Here is a 19,382-nt window from a genome sequence, read left to right on the forward strand (position 1 = left end):
GTGTGTGTGTGTGTCTGTGTCTGTGTGTGTGTGTGTGTGTGTGTGTCTGTGTGTGTGTGTGTGTGTGTGTGTGTGCGTGTGTGCAGGAGGACTTCGTAAAACTATGCAAAAAGTACCAATTCACCTACATACCTGAAGTCGTTCCGCGCAAAAATCCCTTTTCGTCGTCAAAGGTATTCATTTATTACCCCCCCCCCCCCCCTCCTCCATCCCCCAACCCCTTCAGCAATTTCAGTTTCACTTTCACTTTCTCAGGAAGACGTCACTGCGTTCGGACAAAGTCATGGGCACGACACCACATCTGCTAGGCAGCAGCACTATAACTCAACGCGCTAGTCAGGCCTTAAGTACATGCATATAAATTATCATATTTGTGGATCTTTTCTACACTTTTGCACTCACTAAACGCTGCCCCAGTGTGTACTATAGGGCTGTCCTTGTCTGTACAGCCCCCTCCCTCCAACCCTCTGCACCCACCCACCAACCAAAAGGTCCGTAAAGAGGAGGCGGAAAGTCTTTGGGATCACAGTAAGAATGCAGAAAGGTGGTTGGACAGATCTCTGCCTGACCACACCCACTGTGGCTTTTGCTGACAGGCTGTCAGGAGAAGAGGGAGCAGCCTGTTTCTGACTGCGAGGTATGCGCGGGGATGGAATCCGCTCTGCAGACATCGTTTACAGTAGCTCAGTGTGGTGTCTCGGTGCCATTGTTTGCTCTGACCTGCCACCTGACCTGACACGGTCAGCTTGCGCCTCATGCAATTTCACACAAGAGCCACCATCTCTCTCTCTCTCACACACACACACACACAAGGCCTGACTAAGCGCGTTGGGTTACGCTGCTGGTCAGGCATCTGCTTGGCAGATGTGGTGTAGCGTATATGGATTTGTCCGAACGCAGTGACGCCTCCTTGAGCTACTGAAACTGAAACTGAAACTCACACACACATCAGATATCACAGAACACTATTACCGGTAGAGACATTCTGCATGCCGGCGTTAATTAGCTATGTCCTTTATGTTATTTATGTAACAACATGTTCTGCTTTGTTGTCCAGCATTTCGTGCTTTACGACGTTGATATGGCCTGTTCTACACTGAACAATATTGTCACAACTTCTTGTTGAATTAAATTCAAGTTATTGTTGACAACACAGATTCATAATGCTTTTCTGTTAGTATATTACTGTTTATAAGAGCCAGTCTGCAACTCGTGTAAATTGCTCATATTTATTTCATCCCCTTCATAACGGGTCATGGCCTATTCTAAGAAACGTTTCGGCTTTGATCTCTCTCTCTCTGTCTCTGTCTGTCTGTCTCTGTCTCTGTCTCTGTCTCCCCCCCCCCTCTCTCTCTCTCTCTCTCTCTGCTGGTTAAAAAAAATATGTGACTCCATGAAGAGTTATAAATCGATTCACTCTACCATGCCTTAACGTCAAACCTATTTCAGGGGCCAAGGTGTACTGATTTTAGTATAGATATATTCCCCCACCCCCCACCCCCCAGTCTGAGCATACAGATCGTGAGCGGATTAGGCGAGACTTGGAGTGAAAATGTGAACACCCCAAGACATTTCCGTGTCAGTTTCTTAGCTTCTGTGTCCTTTCAGCGTCCACTGTTGTGAACTTTACGACGTCTTAAAAAAACTAACTTCGTTATTTTCCTTTTCTTTGCACTGATAGGTCGTGGGCGGATTACTCCAAGACGACATGGTGAATACTGCATTTTGGTATTTTGCTTGACTGCATGTTCTACGTGTTCCAGTCTGTCTCTGTCTCTCTGTCTCTGTCTCTTTCTCTGTCTCTCTCTCTCTGTGTCTCTGTCTCTCTCTCTCACGCACACACACACACACACACACACACACACACACACACACACACACACACACTTTTTCTCTCTCACTCTCTCGCAATATCTTTCTAAGAGACCATGGCCTATTTATGAATAAATCCTCCCTCTCTCTCTCTCCCTCTCTGCCTGTCTGTCTGTCTGTCTGTCTCTCTCTCACTTGTTCGAAAAACTGTTACACAATATAGCACAACCTGATGTAGGTGATATATTATCAGTGGAAAACATCGAACATAACAGAAAGCTGGCCATGTACATCTACAATGCCTTGAAACACCGAGAAAAACTCTGGGTATGCGGACACCCATCTACGTAGTGTGTGTGTGTGTGTGTGTGTGTGTGTGTGTGTGTGTGTGTGTGTGTAAATTTGTGTATGGGTTGATCGCCATCACAATTAAAATATTTGTCATTGTCATTGTCTCTCACTTATTCCAAAAAAGTATTATCCATGTTTGTTGAGTCTCTGCCGACTGAAAACAGGTATTCGGTGACCACACGCCCCCACCCTCGCACTGACCCCAGAATATAGAGCTGTGTGTAGGTCTCGCCCTGTCTGTCTCTGTATCATGTGTTTGCATGTATGAGTGTGAGTGTGTGTATCAGTATCAGTAGCTCATAGAGGCGTCACTGCGTTCGGACAAATCCGTATACGTTACACCACATCTGCCAATCAGATGCCTGACCAGCAGCGTAACCCAACGCGCTTAGTCCGGCCTTGAGAAAAAAAAGAAGATAATAATAATTAAAAAAAATAATAATTTAAAAAAAAAATTTTAAATGATAAAAAATAATAAAAACACAAACAAAAATTAATAAATAAAAAAATAAAAAATAAAATAAAATGAATAAAATAAAAAGAAATAAGTAAATGAATAAATAAATATATGTGTGAAGAAAAGGGATAATCATTTGATTTTGTTTTCCATAGTATTAGTAGCAGTAGCTCAAGGAGGCGTCACTGCGTTCGGACAAATCCATATATGCTACACCACATCTGAAACTGAGGAACGCCAACAGCACCTGGTGTTCCCAGGTGTACTCATCCAACTACTAACTGGGCCCGACGGTGCTTAACTTCGGTGATCAGTCGAGAACCGGTGTTTTCAATGTGGTATTGCCGTTGGCTTTTTTTTTCCTTTTTTTTTTCTTCTTCTTTTTTTCTTTTCTTTTTTTCTTTTTTCATTAGTGACAAACAATGCAACTCGCCTGCCGTGAAGTTGTTTCTGCTGTGATTAAGAGACGTTAGGAGAAAAACCATTTCATTCCGAATTGGGTTATTCAGCACAAAACATAAAATTTCATATTCGGTGCAAGGATTAAAACTGAACTGAAAAGATAGACGTCAGCATATTCACTTGCAAATGTCAGATAGTGGTGGTGAAGACTATGATGAAAATGATGACGATGATCTATGAAGGTGATGATGATGGTTGTTGCCGTTGTTGCTGTTGTTGTGAAAATGCATTCATTAATTTCCTTATTTCTTACTTTCTTTCTTTCTTTTCTTTTCTTTTCCTTTTTTTTTTTCTTTGGTTCTCCCTTTTGCTTTATTCACTTCTGTACCTCCTTCTCTTTCCCCACTGACAAACACATACAAACCCGCACACGTCCTCCCACCCCTACACCCCCTCTACCCCTCCACCCACCCCCCCCCCCCCACCACCACCACCGAAAGAGCCAAACATTTCTCCCCCCACCCCTATCCACCACTTGACCCCCCCCCACCCCCCACCCCACCCCAACCCCCACCCTTCACCCTGAATACACCCACCCAGGATGCAATCATGATGCAGGTGGCCAGCCAGCTGAAACAGGTGACGAGAGAGGTTTCCCCGAAGGCCAGGGGCAGACAGGGGGGTCATCGACCTTCCCTTGGGTCCATCCTGGTCAACGTGACCCTCTCGCACAAGCGATCCAAACGCCGGGAGTTGTCGGCGAAGAAAGACTCTCTCGCAGGAGGGACTGTGGTGGGTCCGTGTGTGTGTGTGTGTGTGTGTGTGTGTGTTGGGAAGTGGGGTGGGGCCAGGTTGTGCGATTGTGCGTGTGTGTGTGTGTGTGGCTGTGCTACTGTTGTTGTTGGTGGTGGTGATGGTGGTGGTGGTGGTGGTGTGTGTCTGTGTCTGTGTTTGTGTTTGTGTCTGTGTCTGTGTCTGTCTGTGTGTGTGTATGTGATGGGGTTGCGTGTTTATGTGCGTGTGTGTATGTGAGTGTGTGTGTATATGCATGTGTCTATGTGTGTGTGCGCGTAAGCGCGCGTGCGTGCGTGTGGCTTAATGTGTGTTTTTGTGTGTGATAATCTGTTTTGTAGTCCTCCTCTTCCTATTTCTTCTTCATTCTTTTTCGTTCATTCTTTGTTATCTCGTAAGGGATATTCCGGTGGCACAAAGCACACACACACAAAAAACCCAACAAAATGTCATTTGATACGACAGATACGCAAGCAAACTCACACACGTACGCATACATCTTTTCAGCGTGAAAGTTTTCATGATATGCCCTTACATTGCATACCTGCTTGGAAACAACAACATCAAAAATAACAACGAATATCTCTACACACACACTCTAGGATTATAAAATGTGACATACTCACGTGTTATGCCTAAACATGCATAAGCATCACCACCACTACCACACACCATAATAGACGTGACATTCGACAATGTAACATAAATATAGTCATAACTATTGCCATCTTCTTTTTTTTTTCTTCGTAACCTTCACCCACCCACCATCTCCACCACCTCTACCACCAACACCAACACCACCTCTCCCCTTTTTGCTGGGTGACAGGGGATTCCGTCCAAAGAGGGAATAACGATGGGGGTCAGAAAGAGTAGGGATCTTTCCATCAAGGGATCCATCCGATCCATGGAGCGCGCGTCGCTGGAGGGAGAGGTGGGGGTGGCAGGGGGCAGCGAGGTGGCACGTGCAGCAGGTGGGTGTCCCGAGCAGAACGTCTGTCTGTTTGTCTGTCTGTCGCGTTCAGTGTCAGTTTGTGGGTATGAGGGCAGGGGTGGGGGGTGGGGGTGGGGGTTGAGGGGTGGTGGTGAGGAGAGAAAGGGATAGTTGTCGGTCGGTCGCTGTGTGTGTGTGTGTGTGTGTGTGTGTGTGTGTGTTATGCGCGTGGTGGGTGTGTGTGTGCTCGTGTGTGTTGTGTGCGTAGTGTGTGTGTGTGTGTGTGTGTGTGTGTGCACGTGGGTGTGTGTGCACGTGGGTGTGGGTGTGGGTGCGGGTGGATGACCGTCTGGGGGAGTGGGGGCGTGTTGGGGGTATAGGGGGATGTGTGTGTGTGTGTGTGTGTGTGTGTGTGTGTGTAGCGTCCTCATCTCCGTCCCTTTCCGTCCATGTCGCTGTTTTTGTCGTTCATGCGCACGCAGGCGATCAAGTTGTGCACTTTAAAGATCCCGTCATCCACGCCATGGTTCGGCGGGTAATGCAAACAGGAACATGATCAGCATGTACACCCCCGGAAAACGGGAGTACGGCTCGCTGAAAGACGCGGTGGGAAAAATAAAACACTCGTGGATACGAGTTGCAGCCTACGAACGCAGAAGAAGAAGAAGAAGTAGAAGAAGAAGGAGAAGGAGGAGGAAGAAGAAGGCGATGAGGAGGAGGAGGAGGAAGAAGAAGAAGACGTTCAAGATTTAAACCGCGGGCTGTGAAGTCCATCACGAAGATGCTGATTTGCAGTGCATGGTGGGTGTGCAGACACACTTGGGATGTCCGCCTCCACGTCCTACTGGCACTCACAGGACCCCGCCACCTCCTTCACCTCCTTCACCACCTTCACCACAACCTCCAACACCACGGAATACTTCAGACCATGCATTCAGGTCAGAGGTCAGGGGCCTTAGGGGGGTCGGGGTAGCGTGACGAACGATGATCAGGGTTAAAAGGTTATGCCAGTCTTGAATAAAAAAAAAAATTAAAAAAAAGAAAGATAAATTTGTGTTCGCACGTTTCTTCTGCCATTGCTGCCGCGTGCACATGTCAGATGGTCAGTATAAGGACAAGCCCGGAGCTTCCTTTTTAGGAAGTATCTGGGTTTGTTGCAATTGTACCTTTTATTTACCTGTGTGCTAGCTGAATCGGTGGCGTAGGCAGCATTGACTTGAAGTTGACTTGACGTTGTGTACCTTGCGTGCCACTCTTTATTGTTTGTTGCACGATGCTCTTATTTAGTCTGTTTCATTTATTCGTTTATCTATTGCGACAGGGAGGAAGGTGGTAGAATGGTCGAAACGCTCATCTGCCAATACAGAGAGTCTGTCAGGTGTGGGTTCGAATCCCGCTCTCGCCCTTTCTCCCAGGTTTGACTGGAAAATCAAACCGAACGTCTAGTCATTCGGATAAGACTACAAACCGACGCACGCACTTGGCACACTGCAAAAAGAACCCATGGCAACGAGAGTGTTGTCCTCTGGTCAAATTATGTAGCAGAAATCCACTCTGATAGGTACACAAATGCATATGTATGCACGCACTCAAGGCCTGACTAAGCGCGTTGCGTTATGCTGCTGGTCAGGTATCTGCCTTGCAGATGTGGTGTAGCGTATATGGATTTGTCCGAACGCAGTGACGTCTCCTTGAAAAATTGAAACTGAAACTGAAACTGCGACAGGGTGCCATCCCTGAAGCCACTTAGATTTCTACAGATGACAGAACTGGACCAGAACTGTGGGAAATGCTAAGGAAAGTCGAATGTATACATGGGGAGAGCAGGGACCAAAAAGGTCACAAGTGTGGACACGAAATCGACCAACCTTGGAAACTGAGTACAGGTGAATGGTAATGACTGCTGCCATCCCCTCACGTGTTTTGCTGTTGTTGTCATTGTTGTTGCTGCTACTGCTGTTGTTGTTGTCGAAAGGACAACGAGGGGAGGATCACACCAGGTTCACAAACCAAAGCAATATTCCAACCATGCATTACAAATGAGAAAAACAGAATGCTGTTTCAAAACGCACAATCACTGACTCCCACACCATCTGAAATCAATAATCTCAGCCAAATTCCCATTGTCAGGCAGTTAGCAAGGGCAAATTAACTGTAGGGCAAGGTGAACAATACCTGTGTGTGTGTGTGTGTGTGTGTGTGTGTGTGTGCGCGCGCGCGCGCGCGTGCATATGCACATGTGTGTGTGAATGGCAGGGGGTCTTTTTATTTGAGTGGAGATCTGTGTGTTGGTCTTTCCGGGTGAGGCGATAAACTGAGGCCTCCCTTGCTGCATGGGGTTAGTAGTGCACGACAAAGAACCCTCGACAAGGATAGTTGCCACAGTTATTATGCCGACAAACACACACACACACAAACACACACACACACAAACGCGCGCACACACACAAACGCACGCGCGCGCGCGCGCGCACACACACACACACAGAGTTACACACACACACACACACACACACACAAAAGACAATTTCAATATGTTATCTGCTATTGCAGAAGGTTTGCTGCATAGTCCAATTGGACATTTGTTATAGTTGTTACAGTTGTTTGGTGTTAGCGTTTCCTTCTATATTGTGCCTATGTCTCCCCTTTTAATGTCTTACTTTTTCCAGTGCTCTGTATATTTCCCCACCACACACACACACATACGTGCACACACACATACACACACATCATTCTTCACCCTCTGCCCAATACCGTTCCCACCACCACGCTCCGCCGTCCACCCCCACCCCCACCCCCAACCTCCCCCCCCCCTTTTTTTTTTTTCGTCTAATATCACTTAAACTTTATCAGTCGGCTTCCATAGCTGAATTTAATGCACTGGTGACTCAAACACAGGAGTGCATTGCTGGCCTAAAGGACTGGATGACTCTCAACAAGCTGCAATTAAATGATGATAAGACTGAATTGATGATAACCTGTCCAAAGAAGTTTCGTCAACATCCTTCCTTTCCTGACTCTGTTCTGATCAATAGCACACCTGTTTCACTTTCTCCCTCTGTTCGCAGTCTTGGTGTAATCCTGGACCAGTCTCTTTCCTTCCAACAGCACATTTCGAATATCTGTAAAGTTGCCTATTTGGAACTGCGTAGAATCAGCTCTATCCGCCACTATCTCTCAACCGATGCAACCAAGACACTTGTATGCTCTCTGGTTCTCTCAAGATTGGATTACTGCAACTCTCTTTTGGCCGGCCTTCCCAAATACCTGTTAGACAGACTCCAACGAATTCAGAATAACGCTGCCAGACTCATTTGCAGAGCTTCTAAATTTGACCATGTTTCTCCTCTCTTTCAGTCTCTCCACTGGTTGCCTGTTTCTGATCGAATAGACTATAAGCTATCCACTCTGACCTTTTCTGCAGTCAACGGATCTGGCCCCAAGTATCTTTCTGAACTCATCCATATGTATACCCCGTCTCGCCAGCTCCGTTCTTCCTCTGATACTCGACTTCTCAGGATACCTCACGTCAGAAGTAAGACCTATGGACACAGATCGTTTTCTTTTCAATCCCCAAAGACGTGGAACAAGCTCCCTGATAACCTCCGTCACTCTGATTCCCTCGCATCTTTTAAATCTCGTCTCAAAACTCACCTTTTCCCTCAGCAATAAGTTCAATTGTGGCAGGTCCACAACTACATGCATGTATATGAATGTGTATTGTGTGTGCGTGTGTTTATGTAAGTTTGTGCCTGCCTATGTGTGCGTATTTGTTAGGGTAGCTGTTAGATACACATGTATGTTAAAATGTATGTATGCAGTGTGTGTGTGTGTGTGCGTGCGTGCGTGTGTGTGTGCGCGTACGTGCGTGCGTGCGTGTGTGTGTGTGTGTGTGGTCACATTTTGGTGTGTGTATGTAACATAGATATAATGTTTTATGTTATCAAAAGCGTTTTTGTAAAGCACCTAGAGCAGATTTCTGGATAGTGTGCTATATAAGTATCCATTATTATTATTATTATTATAAAGTGGAAGACGTTAAACTGAAGACTACTACTACTACACATACAAACGCGAGCGCGCGCGCGCACACACACACACACACACACACAAAGGCGCGCGCGCGCGCGCACACACACACACACACACACCGCTGCCTGTGGCAGGTGGAGCAGGAGGGAACAACGGAGATGGTGACAGAGATCTACATCCGGGGCTGGAAGGTGGACGCGCCCATGATGGAGGTGCTGCTCCGATGCTGGGCCCTGCTGCCTCGCCTGCAGGCCGTGCACCTGTGGAACGTGGCGCTGGACAGCGGCTCCATGGCGCTGCTGGCCGCCCAGCTGCCGCAGTGCTGCAGGCTGCGGACCCTGGTGCTGGATGGCAACCCGCTGGGCGGGACGCCTGTGTCGGCCCTGCTGGGCAGGAGCAGCCACCTCAGGCACCTCTCGCTCCGCTTCTGCAGACTGACCGACCTGGAGGCCCGCGGCCTGGGCACCTACCTGGGCTCCCCAGACTCCTGCAACTCCTGCCTGCTGACGCTCAACCTCTCCAACAACGCCATCACCGACATCGGGGCGGGGCACCTGGCCACCTCCCTCCGCTTCAACCGCTACCTGGTGGCCCTGAACCTGGCGTCCAACCGGGTGGGGGACGAGGGTGCCGCCCAGCTGTCCGGGGCTTTGTCACAGTTCCCTCTGACGCACGAGCAGCTGGTGAGGCGCCGGCAGCTGCTGTCCGAGAGGCTGGAGAAAGAGAATATCTGCCCCAGAACCTCGCCCAGGCCAACGTCCTCCAACCACAATCAGAGAGCCTTCAGAACCGGCAAAGACAAGGAGAAGGACGGTCTCAGACGAAGCAAAGAAGCCAAGGAGGTGAAGGAGCCCAAGATCCAAACCATCAAGCCGAAAGCGGCCCCGAGAGGAAGGAAACTGTCCCCCTCTCCCCCCTCTGACACGCCCCGAGCCAAGAAGAGTTCTAAAAAGAAGAGTAAAAAGGCAAGCGAAGAGGTCTGGGAAGATTCTGTGGACGATGTCAGCAAAGTGCTGACCGTGGACACCCGTCTCCAAGACGGACAGCTGTGGATCGTGGGCAACCGGACCCTGCTCAGCCTGAACCTGTCCCGGAACCAGATCGGAGCGCGGGGCATGAGGGCCTTGCTGATGGCCATAGAAGACCAGAACGTGTGGCACGCCACCTGTGCAAACGTGCCCGTGGGACTCCGGAGACTGGTGGTCCACAAGAACGCCGTGCCCAACAGCGACGCGACCCTTCGGGCCATCAACACTCGCATGCAGTGCAGGGACCCCGCGCACAGAGTGCCCATTGTGGACCTCAGCAACACTATGGTAACGCCATGCAGCATCCCTCTGGCTTTCTGACGAGGCCTCTCCTGTGTTGTGTCGTACTTTCTGATGAGGCCTCCACGGTTCGTGTCGTGCTTTCTGGCTTTCTGATGAGGTCTTCACGGATCGTGTCATGGTCTCTGTCTTTCTGATGAGGCCTCCACGGTTCGTGTCATGTCAAATGTATTTCTGGTGAGACCTTCACGGATCGTGTCATGTCAAATGTCTTTCTGATGAGGCCTTCACGGATCGTGTCATGTCAAATGTCTTTCTGATGAGGCCTCCACGGTTCGTGTCATGTCAAATGTCTTTCTGGTGAGACCTTCACGGATCGTGTCATGTCAAATGTCTTTCTGGTGAGACCTTCACGGATCGTGTCATGTCAAATGTCTTTCTGATGAGGCCTTCACGGATCGTGTCATGTCAAATGTCTTTCTGGTGAGGCCTCCACGGTTCGTGTCATGTCAAATGTCTTTCTGGTGAGACCTTCACGGATCGTGTCATGTCAAATGTCTTTCTGGTGAGACCTTCACGGATCGTGTCATGTCAAATGTCTTTCTGGTGAGACCTTCACGGATCGTGTCATGTCAAATGTCTTTCTGATGAGACCTTCACGGATCGTGTCATGTCAAATGTCTTTCTGATGAGGCCTTCACGGATCGTGTCATGTCAAATGTCTTTCTGATGAGGCCTTCACGGATCGTGTCATGTCAAATGTCTTTCTGATGAGGCCTTCACGGATCGTGTCATGTCAAATGTCTTTCTGATGAGACCTTCACGGATCGTGTCATGTCAAATGTCTTTCTGACGAGACCTTCACGGATCGTGTCATGTCAAATGTCTTTCTGATGAGGCCTTCACGGATCGTGTCATGTCAAATGTCTTTCTGGTGAGACCTTCACGGATCGTGTCATGTCAAATGTCTTTCTGGTGAGGCCTTCACAATTCGTGTCATGTCAAATGTCTTTCTGATGAGGCCTTCACAATTCGTGTCATGTCAAATGTCTTTCTGATGAGACCTTCACGGATCGTGTCATGTCAAATGTCTTTCTGATGAGGCTCCTTCGCACACCACGTCCTCTGCGTTTCTGACGGCTCCACCACCAAAACAAACAGATCAAACTGTGCACTATGGCTTTCTGGTATTCCAGTGGGGCCTCTTTCAGTTTTGCAGGTCCTTGCGAGAAACTGGAGGGAGGTTATGCTTCCTTGGCACTGGGCAGCAAGACTGTCATCTCCCATTGGCTGGCATGCTGCGGGAGATGCTTTCCGCTACAGACATGGTGGAAGGTGCTTTTTGGCCTCCATCCATTCTCGACATTAGAGGATAACACTTGTCCATTTACTCGCCTTGCTGTTTTTGGGGGGTTTTTTTTTGGTTTTTTTTAGAAGGACTGATGTCATCATTACCGTACTTTCGACAACAGCAAACCTTGTTGAATGAAAACTCTCGACTGGCTCTCCAACTGCGGCAAAAATGAGGTCCCTCTTTTACCTTCGTGCTGTCGGTTACCTCATTATACGCTCACACATGAAAAAACAACTTAAAATGTTTTCTTACTGGAGGCAGTGCCAGAAATCCGTTGGTCATGTGACGTCAAACAGCACCGAACTCCTGCGGGTCTTGTGAACTTTCACCTTTGCTCTGATTGGACGTTGTCTTCATGCTTTAGAGTGATTTGCAAGGGAAAACATCGATATATCGTGTGTGTGTGTGTGTGTGTGTGTGTGTGTGTGTGTGTGTGTGTGTTACAGTAGGTCGATCGCAAGGGCACAGTCACTTCAACCAGTTGAGTGACAGTGTTTTTAAGACGAAATGTAAAACTAATAGATCGTCTGTTACAATTATTTTTTCGCACTCTTAAAGAAAACTTTTAGTTGCTCTAAGAGTCTGTTAACGAGTTAAAACGTGTTGTTGCTTAACGTATGATGGTGATCATCATCATCATCATCATCATCATCACAACCTTAATCATCAGCGTAATTGTTATTCAGGTTCCTGTTTTTCATTTTGAGTTCCCGGCTGTATTGTTATCAGTTGGATTACTTCACGGTAACTTGCTGGTGCTCTTCAGTATTGTTCACATTTTACGGGTTCCATTTTCTCATTGGCTCAAGAATTTTGTCGTTCTCCATGTAGGAGACCCGTGTCTTTGCTTCCTGTTCGTTTCTTTGTTAAACTTACTGGCATGCGTTATTTTGTTTTGTTCTTGTGTTCAGACTTTTAGAAAAAGAAAAAAAAAGGCAGTAAAACGTTTCACAATGTGTGTGTGTGTGTGTGTGTGTGTGTGTGTGTGTGTGTGTGTGTGTGTGTGCGCGCGCGCGCGCGCCGGTGAGAGAGACTTCAGAATGCGAATTCGAACATTTTTTCTGTTATTTATTAGGCTATAGCCCCTCATGAAGGGGGGTACATGGATACATAAGGAACATTAAACCATACACATGTATATATCTATGGAAATTAAACTGAAGTTTGAATCATGCGGTTAAGATCTCCAGTTACATTATCGATCTGTGAACTTTAAATGCATTACATAAGAAATTCCGAACATGACTGTCTCAAACAGTCTACATCAATAAACTCAAAGGCACATGGATGTCGATAATATTTGGAAGGAATAAACTTTTGTATGACTCAAAGGCACATATTTGTCGATAATATTTCGAAGGAATAAACTTTTGTCAGATATCACAAAAAGCTGGACAACGCAAAACAAAATGGAACTCATCTTCAGTCCTCAGCCGGATTACTAAGTTTACATATTGATAATGGGCAAAGCAATTTTCTATCATCAAATTCGCTGTTTCTATAATGTTGGTCTGATCTGGTCACTACTGATCTATTTCGTATCTTTATCAGTCTGTTGCATACAACATATAAGGTCTTAGGCTACTTCATGAGTATTGCAAAAAGTTCTACATTAGATTACAAAATCTATCATTAATGAGAGAGAGAGAGAGAGAGAGAGAGAGAGAGTTGGTCAGATGAGAAATAGGCGGAATCTAGAATGGTTAGGCAGCCAATATAACAGGGTGTCAGACAGTGACAGTCAATAGGGTTTTCACCACATGACAATTCTGCATCCTGCTCTTTTCCATCTCTTTGAAAAGAAGAAGAAGAAGAAGAAAACCTGTAATTAGAGATAAATTGAAATAATTCAGAACACTTTTTTTTACCCTCTGTTGAAATCGTCATGTTGTGTGTGTATGTGGGTGCCGTGGGCGTCTTTCCTACTGCGGTGAGTGAGCACAGGCGCGAATGCGTGTGTGTGCGCGCTGTGTGTGTGTGTGTGTGTGTGTGTGTGTGTGTGTGTGTGTGTGTGAGGACGACATATTTCAAATTATGCCGGCCGTGTTTGTGTGTCAGTGTGTGTGCCGGCGTGTGTGTGTGTGTGTGTGTGTGTGTCAGTGTGTGTGTGTGTGTGTGTGTCAGTGTGTGTGTTGTGTGTGTGTGTCAGTGTGTGTGTGAGATTGTTCCTCATGATCTGCGGCAATTTGTACTAGTAGCATTGTCAGTCTTGGTGCACTGATGTGGATACACATACCCGTGCTGTTTTTTTGGGTTTTTTTCCACTGCACTGAGGTGCCGTACAAACTAATTATCACAGTTATTACTGTGCATATTGTATGTAGCCTATTGATTCATGAGGCGCTTAGAGCCCATTATGTGGGGAGTTTGCGCCTGACTGGCGCTATGATAATATACTTACAAAAGTACGCAATCATTATTATCATTATTAATAGCAGTCAGTAGTAGTAATAGTAGTAGTAACACTCACTGACACACACACAGAAACACAGACACAGACACGCAGAGACACACACACACACACACACTGCAACACTGACACACACGGCACTGATACCGTGCGGAGACACATACACACTGAACGTGAACAACACACATACGGACACACTCACTGACACACACACACTGACACACACACACACACACACTGGCACACACTGCACACCGGCACACACACACACACACACACACAGCACACCGGCGCACACACACACACACACACACACACACACGTCTGACATCACTGAAAGTGAAAAGACGTTGAATCGAAGGCGGACTGTCAGGGGAGAGTATTATACTGTGGCTAAGACGTTATGTCCCTTCCATGTGAATCAAATATCGGGAAGAGACTTTCTCCGACTTAAAATCGGCGTATATGCTTCCATGTACGTTCCTGAGTATTTTACGTGGAACTGTGAGTAACACTTAATTGAAAATTATGATGGAATGGAACAGTTGGAAATGATTTCGTAATTATTCTTTTTAACTCGAGCGATGTTCAATCATACCGTATTCTGTCCCTTGGCTAAATCACTTCAAACCAGAACTTTTACCCCACACCCCACCCCTTTTCCCCCAAAATAAGAAATGATAAAGATGTGAATTCTATACAAAATAACAATCAGGTTATATGCGTTTAATTTTGTTATGGTGTGTTTTATGAAGACGTATTTTATTCCTTTCTCCAGAGCGAAAATTTGCCCACCTTTCACCCAGTAAAAAAGAAATATCACTTCAGCTTTTATAAATCTTTATTGATATTTACTTTGTTTTCACAAAGAATCGGGTTGTTTGCTAAATAAATATGTAAAAACTAAGTGATCAAAATGTTACATCTAAAACTTGTAACATCTATTGGTAATATGCAAGTTTAATGAAAATAAAACGTTTCATATTCCAAAGGAATAAAAGGAACCAACTGATCGTGAGACAAGCTGGCTACATAGTCGTACAGCGGCGCGGCGCGAGTTACGCGAATTGCTCGGTCAGTTCACCCCCGAGAGAGAGACCCGACCGCTTCCCTCTTTCTCTATCCTTTCACGGAAAGCGGCTTCGGGCATGAGTTTGGCTCGCCTGGCTTTGAGACCTTTTCAAGACAGACAGGCGGAGAATCAAAATTGGAAATTTAATTGTATCTTTAAGGAACAGAACAATTTTGTGTCATCAAATAACTTGTAGAAGTCGTGCCTCCTTGAGATGTTCGGATGCTTGTTGACCGTTATCTTGTTTTGTGTGGGTGTGTCACTGAAAATGTATGTTTATTACTTTTGGTGTGAATCACTGTGATTGGATACCAATGCTGGGTTATGCATGTAATTAGCCATTTTTGTGTCTAAAGGCATGTTTTACAAGTCACCTTTTTGTATTTTGTACAGCACAACTGAATATGTTTTACATAGAAAGGTACCATATAAATCAAGTTAATATTACATATTTATAACGAAAAAATGCACAGCCGCGCAAAATTTGGCCAAACAGAGCAAACCGATAGGCCTAGTTTGCATCAGTTTGACATGGTGCAGTGTATGACACCAAAATGGCTGTTTAGGAGTGTGTTCTTTTTTTGTTTTGTTTTGTTTTTTTCTTTGTTAGACTGAATCTGTGGTTATTCATTTTTTGGCCCTAAGTCTGTCACTGATGTCTTTTTTTTGTCTTTTTTTTTTGACAGAAAAAAGTCCTGAGTGGTGGTCTGGATGCTAGTCCTTCAGATGAGATGATAAATCGAGGTCCCGCGTATAGCACACACAAAAAGAACCCACTGCAACAACAGAGTTGTCCTGACAGAATTCTGTAGAAAAATCCACTTTGACAGTAAAACAAATACACTTGCAGACAGCAAAAGAAAAGAAAAAGAAAAAAAAGAAAAAAAAAGGGGTGGTGGTGCTGCACCTGCAGCAGCCTGTACTGTCACACACAGAGAAATCTGCTGCGACAAAAACATGTGATAATGGCTGTGGGATACCTGGCAACCCTGATTTAAAATCTCAAGTTCATGGAGATGACAGGCTGATCTTTTTATTTTTCATTATCATTATTGTTACCTTCATTGTCTTTTTTTTTCCCTTTTCTTTTTTTTTTTTTTTTTAGAGATAGATGAACAGGAATGATAATAAAAATCTAGGTGCTAACTTCATTTCTTTCATATGGATTTTTATTAACTTAAAATGTTCTTAAAATCATCCAAACAAACAAACAAACAAAAGGAGCGAGTCAGTGTAGGAACACCTATAATCTCCCTCCCATCTTCACACCCCTCCCCAAACAAAACAAAAACAAATAAATAAATAAATAAATCCTTTAGATCCTATGAGTTTTTTGTTGTTGTTTTACCAAGAGACATACAGACACACAGGAACAGCACCAAAATCAGGTTTCATTCTTGTTTATTGTTTTCTTTTGTTGTTGTTTTTTGTGTGTGTTTTATTTCTCCCTCTTGACAGAAATTATATATGCTGAAGCATAGGCATGAGAAAGTATAAATATACTGGAATTTATAAAGTGAAAGTCACCAAACATCACCAGCAATTAACTGAACACATACGCACTCACTCTTTGCACATCACTGGAAGATCTTGCATCACACACAGACACACTGCACATCAAGGGCAAAATGATCCAAGCACACAGATGACTAAATATACACAAGGAGTGCTGGCCTAGAGGTCTGCCTCGGAAGCGAAAGAATCTGTGCGCACAAGATCAATTCCATACTTGGCACTATTTTCTCCCCCTCCACCAAACACTGAGTGGTGGTCTGGATGTTAGTCATTCTGATGAGATGATAAAGTGAGATCCCATGTGTGGCATGCATTTAGCACATGTAAAAGAACCCACGCCAACAAAATGGTTGTTTGTCCCTGGCAAAATTATGTAGAAAAAATCCACTTTAATTGAAAAAAACAGATAACTTGCTGGCAGAAAAATAAAAGGGTGGCCCTGCACTGTGGCAATGCACTCCTCTCTCAGGGAGACAGGCCCGAATTTCACACAGGTGGACAAAAAGTCATCATTACAATGCAACAGAATACAACGTAACATTCATTCACCCACACAGAGAAAACAAATTGGACCTGTGACAAAACCCACCTCTCTAATGTGTACAGTAAAAAAAAAAAAAGAAAGAAAGAAAGAAAATAACAATGAAAATTATTTCACAGCATCAGTTGTTAAAGGCAGCAACATTAATACCTTAAAGTGAGTTTTTACAAATACATGTGTTAGAAAGCAGGAAATACATGAATATTTTCATGCTCTATTTTATCATTCAACATTTGTGTACTTCTGATTTTTGATAGTTGCTTGTGCAGGCACCATCAGATACCTGTAATTACAATTTAAAAAAAAAAGGGGAAAAAAAAAGAATGACCAAAAACAAGTTCCATAACAATCATGTGTTGTGATCGAAGTGAATGCCAGCTCCTTCCTGGGCACAAGATCACACACATACACACACAGGTACACACACACACACATACACACCCACACACAGGTACACACACACACACACACACACACACACACACATACACAGGTACATACACACACACACATGTACCTACACACACATGCACACAATCACACACATAAACATAGGAGCACACACAATGACAAACAGAGCAAAAACATCAATTATAACAACCTATGATTCACTGTGATGAATTTGTATTGGTGATCTTCATTGATTCGGACTAACAAGACCTTTGTGAGTATGTAAAAGCAATGTTTTGATGGTGTTTGGTCAGTACAGAATTCAAACTGATATTGCAATAACAACAAAAAGACGGCAGAAAGAATTGCTCTTGACCTGGGAATAAAAAAGAAACGGAACATGCTGCTGGATGGGGATTTGAGTGGTGAAAATTGTTCTTGGATTGTGATGTGAGCGGTTAGTTTAACTATAAAAATGATGTTATTGATCTTCTTCATGTTGTAAAGTATCATGACATTGGTGACCATGTTGAACAGTGTCCTTAAACACGTGACACGTTTGTCTGGCCTGATGCAGACTCGACCAGTCAAAAATGAACAGCAAGAACCAAAGTCTGTGGTTGACCCGTGTTAAGTACAAAACAAGGAAGAGATAGAATGCAGATCTGTATGTAATTTACGGTTTGAAGAAGCATAACTTAGCTATAACACACACACACACACACACACACAAATCATAATTAATGTCAAATATGTATACAAAACCTTTAATAAGATCATACAGTAACAGAAACAGAACTCTTTTGAGAAACAATACAGGCATGCACTCGCATACACGCACACACACACACACGTTTGTGCACTGTTAACATGGTAACACAAGCTAAGTTCTTGAGCTCCAAAGGATGTTGTCCATACTATGTGCTGACCTTCTATCACGACAGATGTTAGTCTATTCATTTACTAACAGGGAGAGTTTCTGTTTGTTAGTTATAGTCAACATTTTATTTTTAGGTGATGAGTATGCATAAAATGTAATGTAATGTACAACACAAGATAAAGCAATAAAATATAAAACAATACAATACAATATGATGCAATACAATACAATCCATCTTTATTCATCCATTTGGATATTATTGTATGTTTGAATATAAGCGGGTCTTTTGTACACCTTTCTTGTCATGAGTGGGTTCTCAGTGTGGAACTCTGACTGCTCTCCACAGAGAGTGTGCTGCGAGAGTCCTGTATAAACAATCTTCTGCCTGGGTGTATACAGTAATTTTTGTTTGTAACTGCATGTTAATCAGTGTTTGAGTGTTTGGTTGGCTGTCTGTGATAGGTCATGCATTAAGTTGCCGTTTTAGTGTTTAAATGCTTGTTTTACATGTCAGTATCTACACTGCACAGCACAACAAAGCGTATTTTACACAGAAAAGCACAGTATAAATTGAATTATCATTATCATTCACTGCGTGAGTACGGGACTTCAGTTTATTCTAATGAAAGGTGACCTCATTGAAAGATGGCCTGGTGCTAACACATCCACCTAGGAAGCCAGAGAATCTGAGAGCACAGGATTGAACCCAACACTCAGCGGTATGTTCTACCCATCCACTAGATCTTGAGTACTGGTCTGGGTGCTAGTCATTCAGATGAGATGATAAACTGAGGTCCCATGTGTAGCATGCACTTAGTGCATGTAAAAGAACCCACAGCAACAAAAGAATTGTCCCTGACAAAATTCTGCAGAAAAATTCAGTATGACAAAAAAAAGCAATAGACTTGCACCCAGGAAAAGAAGGAGAAAAATAAAAGTTGGTTCTGCACTGCAGCAACTTGCTCTTCCCAGAGAAAGCAGCCTGAATTTCACACACAGAAATCTTTTGTGACAAAGTGTAAAACAATACAATACAACTTCAGAATCTTGGAACACCAACCCCTCTGCCCAAACACACTGTGTAACAATGTCTATAATTCCATTTGAAAGGCCTCACTATGTTTGGGAAATAGTTTTATCACTTCAAGTGTCAGTATTAATACCACGACACTGCA

General features: G+C 44.6%; 1 protein-coding gene and 1 pseudogene across 1 annotated transcript; one reads left to right on the plus strand and one right to left on the minus strand.

The window, feature by feature from the left end:
• Positions 1–2,855: 2,855 nt before the first annotated feature.
• LOC143291794 (5S ribosomal RNA) lies at positions 2,856–2,972 on the minus strand (annotated as a pseudogene).
• A 5,963-nt stretch (positions 2,973–8,935) lies between these two features.
• Positions 8,936–10,126, plus strand: LOC143291384 (leucine-rich repeat-containing protein 71-like). The gene has a single exon (XM_076601224.1). It carries the CDS (start codon positions 8,936–8,938, stop codon positions 10,124–10,126), a length of 1,191 nt encoding a protein of 396 aa, XP_076457339.1.
• The last annotated feature ends 9,256 nt before the right edge of the window (positions 10,127–19,382 follow it).

This window comes from Babylonia areolata, chromosome 17 (genome assembly GCF_041734735.1).
Source record: "Babylonia areolata isolate BAREFJ2019XMU chromosome 17, ASM4173473v1, whole genome shotgun sequence".
Taxonomy (NCBI): domain Eukaryota; kingdom Metazoa; phylum Mollusca; class Gastropoda; order Neogastropoda; family Buccinidae; genus Babylonia; species Babylonia areolata.

Bases quoted from the DNA above. Each gene is read 5' to 3' on its own strand.
- LOC143291384 (XM_076601224.1), top strand. From the start codon at position 8,936: ATGGTGACAGAGATCTACATCCGGGGCTGGAAGGTGGACGCGCCCATG.